Source organism: Monoraphidium neglectum (assembly GCF_000611645.1).
Source record: "Monoraphidium neglectum strain SAG 48.87 unplaced genomic scaffold scaffold01153, whole genome shotgun sequence".
Lineage (NCBI taxonomy): Eukaryota > Viridiplantae > Chlorophyta > Chlorophyceae > Sphaeropleales > Selenastraceae > Monoraphidium > Monoraphidium neglectum.
Window position 1 is genome coordinate 2,054 of NW_014012475.1, and position 12,799 is coordinate 14,852.

General features: G+C 65.3%; 3 protein-coding genes across 3 annotated transcripts in view; 2 read left to right on the plus strand and 1 right to left on the minus strand.

Annotated features, from left to right (window-relative positions):
- Positions 1-2,348: 2,348 nt before the first annotated feature.
- MNEG_6841 (hypothetical protein) lies at positions 2,349-3,749 on the minus strand (the record flags this gene model as incomplete). Its single annotated transcript, XM_014044683.1, has 2 exons — positions 2,349-2,667; positions 3,703-3,749. 2 exons carry the CDS (start codon positions 3,747-3,749, stop codon positions 2,349-2,351), a joined length of 366 nt encoding a protein of 121 aa, XP_013900137.1.
- A 5,029-nt stretch (positions 3,750-8,778) lies between these two features.
- MNEG_6842 (hypothetical protein) lies at positions 8,779-10,242 on the plus strand (the record flags this gene model as incomplete). Its single annotated transcript, XM_014044684.1, has 2 exons — positions 8,779-9,380; positions 9,711-10,242. The coding sequence occupies 2 exons, from the start codon at positions 8,779-8,781 to the stop codon at positions 10,240-10,242; spliced, it is 1,134 nt and encodes a 377-aa protein (XP_013900138.1).
- A 1,063-nt stretch (positions 10,243-11,305) lies between these two features.
- MNEG_6843 (hypothetical protein) overlaps positions 11,306-12,799 on the plus strand; it is a gene marked incomplete at both ends in the record, with an annotated part of 2,287 nt that continues 793 nt past the window's right edge. The window contains 4 exons of the mRNA XM_014044685.1: positions 11,306-11,383; positions 11,749-11,880; positions 12,190-12,406; positions 12,596-12,687. Coding sequence (XP_013900139.1) covers positions 11,306-11,383; positions 11,749-11,880; positions 12,190-12,406; positions 12,596-12,687 — 519 coding nt within the window. The remainder of the gene's footprint in view (positions 11,384-11,748; positions 11,881-12,189; positions 12,407-12,595; positions 12,688-12,799) is intronic.

Consider the following 12,799-nt stretch of genomic DNA (forward strand, 5'->3'; position numbering starts at 1 on the left):
TACAGGTGAGTCCGTGCCTGGTCATTGCCACGCCTTTCGGGTGGAGAACGACCCACTCGGTGTTGACCGTGGCGGGGAGCAACGCGTCAGCAGGACGCCGTGCAGGCCCTACAGTTATCTTCAACATTTATTAAGAAGCCTGGCCCTCCAGGAAGCGGCCATCTCTTGGCTGCAGCTGCGGTCCCCGCCACATCCAAATTGCTGCCTGGCGACACACAACCGCTCTTTGGCCTCCGCACCGCCACACTGCACCTTAGGCACCATCAAATTCTACTCCGCTGGACAGGTGCGTAACTGCACTTGACCTGGGCACCGAGCCATCGGCTCCGCGCAACATCGAAGCTGATGATGCTGCGCCCGCCCCCGCAGCTCCCGGACCCCCTCCCTCCGGGCGGCGCAGGCCAACGGCTTGGCCGACGACCAACGAGCCGACCACCCGTCTGCCCCTCTTATTGCCGTTCCAGGAAGCTCACTAGCCAGCAGCGCCGCGGCCGGCAGCCACCATGTCGTCCGACGGCCCGGCCGCCTCGGCGCCCGGCGCCCTGGCCAGGTGGGCCGGACGTATCGGCTCGCACTCCGCCAAGCAGAAGCAGCTGCAGCGCGCGGGCCCGGGGTCCCTGCAGGGCGCCAGCGCGGGCAGCACGGTCGGCAAGGAACGCTTCGGCCTCGACTCAGTCCTGAGGCGCAGCGCCAGCAGCAAGCCAGCCCTGCAGCCGCAGCCTCAGGCCACGGCCCAGGCGGAGCCGCCGCAGCCGCGGCCACGGCGCACGGCGGAGGGCCCGGGTCCAGGCGGGCCCGAGAGCCCTGCCAGCGCGCCGACATCGCCGGCGAGCAGCGTCAAGGGGGTGTCCCACTCGGCCGCACTTGACGCGGCGGAGCGCTTCGCCAGGGTGGCGTTGCAACCTCAAACCGCACAGGGCGGCCCTCGCCAGGTGTGAAATGGGGGCTGGCTTGCGACAGCATCCCCCGTGCGCCCCTTGCTCAATAAACCGGCCTTGCACGCATGCAAGCCCCTGAAAACTCCACAAGCCAGCGCACGCGTGAGTGCCTCCGCGCTTCGTCACCGCTAACCGCCTGACGTCCGCCGCTTCCGTGGCCGACACCGCTGACCTGTCATCTGCCGCGATCGCCCGCCCAGCCGCCGCCCTCCCCAGGCGTCGCCCCAGACAGCCCCATATTTAAGAGGCACCCCTCCCGGCGCAGCAGCGGGCTCTCCAGGGCCCCCAGCGGCGCCATGTCAACTCGCGCCTCGGACAGCGGCTCTGTCGCCACCGTGGCGTCCACCCCTGCATACAAACCCAGGCTCAGCCGCAGCTCGAGCGTGGCCGCACAGCCACCCCTCGACCGCGAAAGCGGCGGCGCGGGCGCGTCCTCCTGCCCCATCTTCAAGGTGGGCCGCCGCCACATTGGCAAGCAGCCAGCTCCTTGCCAATGATGGGCGTTTTGTGCCTGCATGACTGTGCGCCGATGCGCACCGGCGGCGCGGCTCGCGTGCGCGCTGGGCTGGAAACTGGCACCCAACTGCTTACATGTTACAAATTCGCACATCCTGGCGCACCTTCTGGCCCAACAAATCCTTGATTATGCAACGGCACACTCAGGAACAGCCGCCGATGGGCTGGCGGCAGCTCAGCCGGACCGCCAGCGCCAGCAGCGCCGCCAGCGTCAGCGCCGGCGCTGGCGTGGCGAGGATCCCGCAGAGTGCTGCGCCTGCTGCCAGCAGCTGGCGGGAGCCGCGGGCGCCGATCGAGGAGGAGGATGGCGCCTCCGCAGTGACGCAGGACCGCCAGAGCGCCCCTGCGAAAGCGCAGGATCGGGCAGGCCAGCCGCCGCCGCCGCAACAGCAGCAGCAGCCGCCGCGGCCGCCCTTGCCTCGCCAGGCGCCCCCCTCGCCAGGCGGCGCCGCCGCCCTGTGCCAGGCCCCGCCATCACCTTACACGCAGTCGCCGCACAGCCAGCTGGCGCACCGCCAGGCGCTGCCCGCGCCCGCACCCAGCCAGGAAGCATCAGCTTCTCAGCAGGCGCCGCAGCCGCTCTACCAGGGGCCCCACTCCCCGCACCAGGCGCGGGCCTCCTCCAGGGCCCTGCTATCGCCTGAGCCGCTGATCGCGCCACCACTGCAGACTAATTCACAGCCCCATTGGCACCCGCACGCGTCGCCTCAGCCCCAAAATGCCCGCTCTCAGCCGCGGGTGCGCCAGCAGCAGTACCAGACACCTTCCCCGTCCCCGTCGCCGCCGCAGCATCAACAGCGCTGGCGACAGCAGCCGCCTCCACCCGTCGCGCTGCCCGGCTTGCCGTCGCCAACACAGCCGGCGCAGGACTTCCGATCGCGCCAGCAGCAAGCGTCACCGATGCTTCTGCCATCCCCGCTGCCGGCACAGCAGCAGCAGCAGCAGCAGCAGCAGCAGCAGCAGCAGCAGCAGCAGCAGCAGCAGCAGCAGCAGCACCCGCAGCAGCACCCGCAGCAGCACCCGCAGCAGCACCCGCAGCAGCAGCACCCGCCGCGGCGCCAGTGCAGCGGTGCGCTTGGGCAACTTGCAGTGGGTCCAACCGCACTTGCCCCGGCAAGTGCCCAGCAGCAGCAGCAGCAGCAGCAGCAGCAACAGCAGCAACAGCAGCAGCAGCAGCAGCAGCAGCAGCAGCAACAGCAACAGCAGCAAAGCACTGCGGGGCCACCCCGCAGCAGATGGTGGCTGCGCATGCTGCTTGCCAGCGGTGTCGTCGTGGCGGCAACAGCTGTGTTGCAGCAGCCGAGAGTAAGGAGTCATGCCACCAAAGCCGCGGCAGTAGCCCGATACAGAGCAGCGATGGTGGCCGCTGCGGCACATCAGCAAGCGGCGGCTGCGAGTGCCGCCATGGCGGGCAGGGGGGCGGCGGCGACAGGCGCAGCGGGATGCGCGGTGGGGATGGCGCGCCGTGGGGCTGCCTCGGCAGCCAAGAGGGCGCGGCGCGGGGCCGCGGTCGCCGCTGGCGCGGCGCGACACAGGGCCGTTATCATGGCCGGCGCCGCCCGGCTTCATGGGGGTGCCGCAGCTCAGCGGGCAGGGCCACTGGCGCAGCGCGCGGGACGATTTGCTGCAAGGGCGGCGCGCGGCGCGTCCCGCGTTGTTGCGGGTGTATCGGATCGCGTGAAGGCTAGAGTCAGCAAAAAATCAACTTGAAGAACTGACAATCATGTGGGACGCTTGGCCTTCTCCTGCCATATTTGATGCTGCCGGTCCTTGGTCGGCCTTTTCGACGGTCATCGGCACGCGCGTCCCTCTGAGCCCCCTCCCGTTGGTGGTCTTGCCCGAGTCTTCAGAGCCGCGCACTGTTGTTATGACCATCCAGGGCAAACGTCGTGTGCCCCCATCCGGACATGAGCTAGTATATTCTCAGCCCAATTCAGAGCGCCCCGTGATTGTGCTGGCATGCTGCAGACGCCTTGCTCGAAGCCTGACAGCAAGGCAGGGGGTGAGGGATGGCGCTTTGTAACATCCACATGTCCCCCCCCCCGCCCCAAACATTCGCACACTGAACTTCAAGTTATACAGACACAGCTACACACATGTGCGCGCGTACGACCAATGCGCATCCAAATTTGGTGGAATTGTTCTTTGAGTCTCATGGCATCATTTCATGAAGCCAGCCACAGCATCGCGCAACTTTCCGGCCCACTTTTGGCACCGTGTTCACCCACTGTAGTGGGTGGTGATTCACCTTGGCACTGCGTTCACCCGCATCACTGGCTGGTGAGTGACCTTCATTGAAAGGGGATAAGGTACACATACATCCTGGGAAGCAGGGATGGGCGTGGATGCGGAGTGGGACCGCGAAACCTGGCGGCCTGAAGCATGAGTGCTTGCAATGACACAAAGCAGGGCCATTCCCCACAGACCCTTTCGTACCTCTCTAGCACTCCCTATAAAGCATGATATACTTATGCCGCGACCCTGGACCACCTCCTTCCACCGCATGCTTCTTGGTTGGCGGCAACAGCGCCTGCGCCCGTCTAGCGGTTGCTCATTCGTCAGCCGCCCCAGTCCGCCAAGCGCACCGCGTAACTGCTACAGGCGCCTTCGTCCCAAGTCCCTGTGGAAAATACGCTAATGCCAGAAGCCAAAGTTATACATCTATGGGACCTGGTGCAGCCTTCAGGTCTAGCAGGGGTTGCGCCGCAACTCAACTCGGTGGGCTTCCACGCCTCCCTGCATTGTGATGGTGTTTGCGATTGATCGCCCTCGATGATCTTACACATACCAGAGCTTCACTATATCTTCTCATGACACGGCTGGCGCGTGGATTAATTACAGTCATGAACATCATCGCCCAGTAGATCACCCTGCACAGCGAATCCGGCTGGGCTTGCAAGGCCTTGGCAAATTCATCAATCGCGTCATCATCGACGGGGTCGTCGCAAGCAGCGCGAGTGCGTGATTTCGCCCGTGTTGTGATCCCCTTCGTGAACGCACGTTCTTGTCGGAAGTCGGTTTCGCCAAGAGCAATACAATATGGCGCTACTTAGGGTGCCGCCTGTTGCCCGACAAGGTGCGGGTGATTTGGTCAGGCTGCGTGTCTGGGGCCCAGCAATTGTGCCAGGAGCCCTGCACGCCGGATGTCTGTCCCTATATTATTTAAGGCGCTATCAATATTAGGTTGCTTCCTGGCCTTGTTCACGCTGACTACGTGGCTGCAATGCGCCTGCTCCGGTCTGCTGTGCTCATGCTGCTCGTGCTGTGGGATCTGACTGTTTGTGCGGACGATGCTGCCGGCCCCTGATCGTCCTTATGAATGCCCTTGATACAAACGCACATGCTTGCGTACACACTCTCTCACACACACACACACACACACACACACACACACAAACACTCTCTCTCTCATGCGCAATGTACACCTGCACAACACAGGCGCCTTCCGTGCCACCAAGGTTCACCGCCAGACGGTGGCCATCGCGGCCTCCGCTGGCTGGCGAGGCGCTAGCAGCTTCGGCGCTTGCGGCGCCCCTTGCGGCTCTCACACTGGCAGCAGCACCTGCAGCGGTGTCAGCAGCCAATTGTGCCAGCTTGGCAGTGGTCTTGACGCCATCGATGCCGAGTGGGCCGCGCTTCGAAAACATGGCGTGGGGCTGGCTGGCCAGTACGGAGCCACCACCTGCCACCCATTGGCTGGTCCCTCGACGCTGTGGGACGAGGCCGCATCACCGGCGGCGGGCGCAACCGACGAGGTAGGGCCCGGGGCGGGGCGCCTGCGCGGGCCCCTTGACTGCCAACCGCCTGGCTGCGCTCCGCGTCGCGATGCTGCAGTCAAGCCTGCAGCCCACATGCGAGGCCTTGCCCGCCATGGCATGCCAACGCCCCCCCCCCCCTTACACACACACACACACACACACACAACCTTTCTCTCACTCTCTCTCTTCTCTCTCTCTCTCTGGCACATGCTGCCCATCCTTCCTCGTCCGGCTCAAAAGGTGTACGTGCTCATGTTCAGCGCCGCCGGCGCAGGGAGCGTACGTACGGCCAGCGCAGAAGGCACATATCCCTGCGCAGACGACATGCAGGGTGGCGCCGAGGGCGTGTACAGCGTTGTGGTGCCGAGCGAGGGCGAAGGGTCGCCTCGTGACACGATCCTGGCCTTTGAAAGTCGCGTCGACGCGGAGCGCTTCTGCGGTGGGTGCTTGGGAGGCCATGAGCACCGTTCGTGCCCACTTGGTCTTTGTGCATGAGTACCAGAGCTGGTGATGCGCGCTTGTGCGAACGAATGACTGTTGGTTTCAAGCTATCTCGTGGTCGCACTTACTCACACCCATGGACTTGTACACACCCACACATGCATGCCCAGCTCTGGTGGAGGCAGCCATGGATCTGCCCAGCCCCGTCGTCTGCCCTGTGGCCCCCCGCGACCTCGCCTTGTTCTGCTGCGAGCACGGCCATGATTGCTGTATTGAGCCAAGCGGCACGCAGCTTGTGCCGCCGAACGGGCCCTGGCTGCCCATGACCACATGGGAGCGAGCACTGCGGCTCAGGTGCGTGCCCGCACGGCTCTGCTAGGAGGCTCCTCTAGATGCAAGGGCTGAGTAGCAAAATGTGAGTGCGGCAACGTCCGCCTCCTGGGTCCGCCGCCCGCTTGACGCAGGAATGCTAGCAAGCCCCCTCTCCAGCCATGCTCAACCCTGCTTGCTGCAAACGTCGCTCCCCTCTCAGGCAAGGCACTGGGTTCCGTGTGCTCTCAGAGGAGCCCCAGGCGCACGCAGTGCCAGCCCGGCCCCCCTCGGGGCCGCCCGTGACGGCTGCGCCAGCACGTGCGAGCGTGCTCGCCATCCTGGACGCGATGCTGCCGCCACCTGGCGCAGGCCCCGCCGGGGCCGACAGGCTGCCATAAAGAACCTGCCCGTCACGACCCGCTGCACGACCCGGCGGGCCGCCTCACTCCTGAGACACAAGGGCAATCGCCCCATCCCCGCCCCCGACAACCCAGCTGATGTGGCCGGGGAGCGCGGCCTGTAGCGCAAGAGCGAGCGATTGATGTACTGAGAGATAGCGAATGAAGCGAGAGAGGCGTAAAGACGCAGCGCACACCCCGTGAGACGGACAACAGTCAACGCCGGGCCGCCATCCTAGTCCCCGCGTGTGTGTTGGTGGGGCAGGGGCCTGTGGCGCCACAGCTTCCGGCCCGCCGTTCCATTTGAGCTACTTTTCATTTTCCGGTGGACAGCCTTGCGGAGGGCTCTGGCGGCCTTGGTATCTTGGCCTGCATCTTACGGGCTCCCTTTGCTGGATGGCCTGATGCACGGCGCCCCTCGGAAGGGCATGCCGGCCTTGCAGCCGTCTGCGCGGCGCACTGGTGCTTCTCTTGGCTGCCCAGGGTACCAGCACCAACACCACACGCAACCAGGGCAACCCGCTGAGGCTGGCCTTCCGTGCGCGCCGGGTCCCACCCGGCTGCAGGGCCCTTGCCCTGTCCAGCTGCGGCTGGCTGGGGCCATGTGCAGCATGGGACGCTGTTTGCACTCCACGTGCCTAGCCTTGCACCCCACACGCGCTGGTATACGCGCGACTGCCTCGCACGACTGCACCCACAACCTTTGCACTGATTCACAATACATGTGCCGGCTGCACTGCTTCACCGTTGCGCCACCTCAAATCACTGCATCAACGGGCGGCCCAGTGCGAGCGCTCCAACACACCAATCACACCAACGGCAAGTGTACCTGAGCGGTCTCCAGGTTGGCCCCGCTTGCTTACCGTGGCAACTTGCTTTGTATGCAACATCAGGTTCACAGATTTCACCGCCATACGGCACTGTACAATGTGCGTGCACCTCTGTGCATGCGGATTAGTCACCAGCACGTGCAGCGCACCTGGCCAAGATGCACTTGTGTTGACAGCTTCTTGGCGCCTCTGTCTTGGTTTGCTTGTGCCCAGCGCAGCGCATCAGTGCGCGGACCGTCACCTGCCGCCTGTGAGCATGCCGTGAAGGACGCATGTGGCTGCAGTTTGATGGGTATGTTGTGCCGCTGTGGGGCTTGGTAGAGGCCAGCCCTGCCGCCAGGCAGATCCGAGGCTGGCTCGTGCGCCCACTTTGCCGCATCCTTGGTCGCAAATGCTTTCCCCTTATCCATAACTGCGATGGTCTGCGATCTTGGAAGCACACGAGCACGCCGGGTTGCAGCCGGCAGGTCATGTGGTGGCTTCGTGTGTCATGGAGCCACACATGTGTACATGTAGCATCAGGGGCCACAGCGCCCACGACTGAGGCGCGTGCTCCGTCCATCGCCTCCCCACCCCCCGAACCCCTCCTCTTTGCAACGACCCGCATGCTGGCCGGCTGCAGCGCCGGCCACGGGCACCATCACCATGGAATCAAGCCGCTTTCTGTCCCTGCAGCCGCGCGTGTGTGCGGCCGCCAGGCGCCTATGCTATCTTTCATGCCTGTCTGCGCCCGTCTCGTTAGTCACCTTCGCCAACCGCGTGTTGTAGCCAACTTCCTCGGCATCATTGGGCGTGTTGCGTGCATAGTCTGAGGGAAATCCTGAGGGGGTTCGAAGGCTGAGAGTAATATAACTCAAATACTCCTCAAGTATCCACATGCAAAATCTCGAGCCACCCTGCAGACGGGCTGCAGCTGAGGTGGCCACCAAAGGGGCCACCCATGCGTGTTGCACCCTTACTGACACCTTCGGGGACGTTTTGCTGGAGTCCAGCTGAGGGCGCATCGCTGGGGTGCTGAGAGCTCCACAAGTACAGGTCCTGCAGAAAACGCAAATGGTCAAAAATGGTAAGCAAAACCCAGGACACAGTTGACCAGCGCGCAAGCAAGACAATCATTACCAAGGTGAACTTGTAGAACTGCCGGTGCGTGCTTTTTTTCTATATCAAAAACGAGCTGCGGGAAAGCAATAGCGTGTCGTGATCTGAGCGAACGACCACCCTGGCCTCTCAGTACGCGGGTACCAGAGTTTTTGAGGCCACTGACGCATTTTCAGAGCTAAATACGAGATCTTTGAGCGGCCACCGGGGTGCTAAACTTCCTTTTCGATTGGGGCCGGTGTGCATTTTTGCATCGCACCCCGCCTGATTTAGACGTGGACGATGATGCACTTTTTGTAGGTACATCACAGCAGCCAACGATGGCGCCTGTCATCACCAACTCATCAATGCCGTTTGGGTGGCCACAGCGTCCTTAGCAGTGCTTGCCAGACACAAACAAAACCTAATTTCTTTCTGTGCAACACCCGGGGCAGCACGGATCCCTGGACTGCTGCGGCCCCTGCGCTGCGCGGCGCGCCGCTGCCTGATGCGCCGTGCCGCGGCGCTCGGCCACCCCGAGGCCGCTGACAGCGCCGCGGCCGGCAGGCATGTCGCCGCTGCCGATGCCACCGCCGCCGGACGCGCCGACGTGGCCGCGAGGACGACGCCTGCCGCGCCATCACCGCTGTCACTGCACCCTGTCACGCTCGCCTTTGGAGACGCCCGCCTAGATGCGGCGTACGCCCGGCACCAGGAGGAGTCCCTGATCGCAACGGACAAGTCCTCCCACGCGTTCCACATCGCGGTGTCTGTGCTGCACACAGGCTACGCCGCCTACAGCGCGACCGGCAGCCTCCTCTCGCCCGCCGCGGCGGCGCTGATGCTGCCCTACATCCTGATCGCGCTCGCGCACTGGCGCCTCAGCCGCACGGCCGCGTACGCGCGCCACCGGCTGGCGCTGCTGCTCGTGCTGGAGGCGGCGTACGCGGCGGTGTGCACGTATTCGATGCCGCGGTGGGTGCTGGTGCCGGCCACCAACTGGAAGCACTACGTCAGGGACTTCACCCTCGGCAGTGGCGTCCTCATATCCGCATGGTGGGTCGAGCGGCCAGCAGCACCTGGGACGGGCGCTGGGCGCGAGGTCGACGTGTGGGTGGGTGTGATCGGCAGCCAAGACACACCTCAGTGCGTGGCGCCACGCAAGCTTGCACCGCGGCGTGCCCCCGCTAGTTCGGCGCGCTGTGCAAATCGGAGTGAGTGTGCATGACGGATGATCCAATCACAGACGCGTCACACCGCACCCGTATGCACTTACATGTTCAATCACATCACACACATTTGCTTAAAACACACACACACACACACACACACTCCCTCTCTCTCTCTCTCGCTCTCGCCCTCACCCACAAGTGGAACCCACTCACTCCCCTTCTCGCCCGCGCGCCGCAACGCCCCACGCCGCCTCGTCCCCGCCGGCAGGGTCACCATATTCTGCCTCAAGCCCACGTTCTGGCTCCATTACATAACCATCCCGCTGGAGCACCTGCTGCAGGCCGCCGTGCTCACGCCCCCGGTATGCGACGCGCTGACCGCCACGCCCTACGGCGCCGCCGTCACCGCGCGCGCCGCCGCCGTGCTCGACGCGGCCGCGGCGGCCGGCGCGCTAGCCTCGCCGGCGTGCCCGCCGCGCGGCGGGCCCGGCGCTGCGCCCGGGGAGGCGAGGGACGTGTGTGTGCAGATGCTGTTGGCGTGGCAGGTGATGTGGTGCGCCAGCCTGGTCTACGGCAAGTTCCGCCTCGAGCGCGCCGCACGGCTCAAGTACGCGGCCTCGCAGGGCTGGGGCCCGATGAGGGACGCCTGGCCGCCCGCGCCGCCGCTGGTGCAGGTGCTCGTGCATCTGGCCGTGTACACGCACGTGCTGTCGGCGCTATGGGCGTGGCTCGGCTGCGCGCCGGGCGGGACGGGCGGCGCCGCCGTCGCGGTGCCGGCGCTGCCGACAGCGGCAGCGTGAGCGACGGGCGGGCGGGAGTCGGACGGTCACAGTCGATGCTCAGGAATTGTGATAGAGGAGGGGTTCCAAGGGCCGAGGGAATCAGCACTTGGAAACAAATGCACACTCTGCGTCTTGAGCACGCAGTTTCGCATGCGGGGGGCCCTCATGGCAGCTTCATGGCCGGGTGAGGCCCCGCGCGCGACACCGTCACCCGCCGTCACCCGAATCCGGCCGGGACGAACCGCAAAATCTACGCCTGCGGCTAGGGCGCCGGCGCCCTGGCCTGCACCACGCCGCGCACTGACAGGCGAGCACTGCGCGTCATTTCATTGGGGCCCCTCAGCGCAAATCCGGGAGGGGCCCCGCAGGCACAGCGTCACCACTCATCTTTGAGCGCCGGCCAGGGCGCGGCGAGCGGTCAGGCCTCTGTTGTTAGCGGCCGCCGCGCCGCGACGTGTACGCCATGTTGATAGGCTGCTCAAGCAATCCTGGCATGCAAACCAGGTCTCCTGTCTCTCTCAGGCTGCATGCGGCCGCCTCCCTCCAAATGTGCTGGGGCGCCCACCATGCATGCCATGCATGCCCCTCGCTTTTGTTCCTAGCCTCGATAACTGCGTTTGCGAGGACAACTCTTAAACAGCTGCCGTCCTTTCTTGCTCCCATTGGATCAAAGCGTTCCGCCAGCGCCGCCCACCTTAACGCGTGCGCGCCTGAGATCTGGTGCGGATGCGCTCTTCTGTGGGGCGGTCGCCTGTCGAGAGGCGCTCCTACCGTGTCATGCGCTCACAGACTTGAAGCGTGACTCTGGTATGCTGGAATACATCAGTCTACATGATCAAGTGCACATGTGTAATTGAAGGCGACTGTTTGCGTTCGAGGAGGGGCCATTATCAGGGCATGACGGCGCATGTGAGGAGGGGGTTTGAGATCAAGAGGGCAGGTGCGGCGGGTTTGGGAGGAGCTGCCGCAGGCCCGCTGCAGCCGGCTGCTCTCAAAGGCGTTCTGCCGCCTGATACGGTACCGCGCATTTATCTCATACTTTCATTATGTCGTTGTATTTCTTGCCCTAGTGCGGCTCGAAATGCCGCATAGGCGCCAGTCAGATGGGCCAGCGTTGATTGACCGCGAGGCCCAGGAGGCCGAGGTCATCAGAGTGGAGGTAGGGGTGTTGCCATCTGCTACAAGAGCCTGGAGGCGCAGTTCCAGCAATGCTGGGGGCGTGCTGACAAAGAAGCCAGAGCCGGCCGGAGCCCGGGCGCCCGTGCACATCCATGTATCTGCGGGAGACAGCAATGGATGGCCCGATCTTGTCGTGGCTGAGAGGCCTCCTCAAGAGCCGGAAACCAGGAAGCGCCGTTGGCTGCAGGTGCGGCGATGCGTGTGCAACTGAGCATGCAGTCGCATTTCTCACGTGTGTGTGCTATCCCGCAGTGCTGCCCTGCCGGTTGTATTGCTGCCGCGCTGCAGCTGCCGGCTCATGCACGCATGCAGCTGCCTAACACGGCGCCCCGGGGCCCCATACAGGCCAAGGCGTTCCTCCGGCGCGCGCTGCAACGCACCGTGATCCTGTTGGCGGCGGCGGGCATCGTCGCGGCGTCGGTGCTGCTGCCCGTGTCGCAGTCTCTCAAGGCAGAGGTGCCTGAGGAGCTCGTCCAGGTGCGCCGCGGCGCAGGGCAAGGGGCGTCCGCCGCGGGCGCGCCACCCAGGCCGCACGCGGCTGTCGTCGACGCGCGGCTGCCGTCGGCACGCAGGGCAGCCTCGAAGCCGCTGCGTCGCCTGCGCCGCCCGCGCTTAGCGGCCCGGGCCTGCGCCACGCCCGCATGGGACTGCCTCAGTGATCATGCAGCGCCTGCATGGCCCATGCATGGCACTGCCATGGCGCATGCAATAGTCAGCACTGTGCACTCCGCACCCTGCGGCAGCCCCATGCGTCCATCCTCCATCGGCCCCCACGCGCGTCCCCAGGTCCGCACCCCCCAGCCGTCCCTGCGCCTCATCGCCGGCTGGCCCAGCCCCGCAGTGGCGCTGCCGGCAGGCAGCGCAGCGGCGCTGCTGCCGTCGCAACTGCGGGGTGCGGTGCTGCAGGAGCAACGCGTGGCGGGGCTGCCAGGGATCACGCTTCTGGATTTCGGCAGCGAGACCGACCTGCAGGCTGCACTCGCGGCGCTCGCAAGTACCACAGGTGCGCTCGCGCTTCGCGCCAGCCGAAAGCTTGCCGGCGGCAGCAGGCGGCTGCCCCGTCGTGCGGAGCCCGCGCCCGCCTCGCCCGCATTTGGGGCAGCCGCTTGGGCGGCAGCTGCCACCCTTCCCCTGCTCCCTGATGATGGCCTACCCTTGCCCCTTGGATTTTGCAACTTCACCCCTCCCTCAGGTCTGCGTTACGTGCTGAGGGACTTCCCCCTGGCCCAGGACTACCATATCGACGAGGGCGGCGTTGTGACCCCGGACCAATTGTTTGATCGGGTGTGGGGCCCAAACACCGACGACGACGCCCTGCGGCGCTCGCGCCGGCGGCGCCGCCTGCGGCGGCGCCTCCTCCAGCGGTGGCAGGGCGTCGCCGCGGACAGGCGGCCGC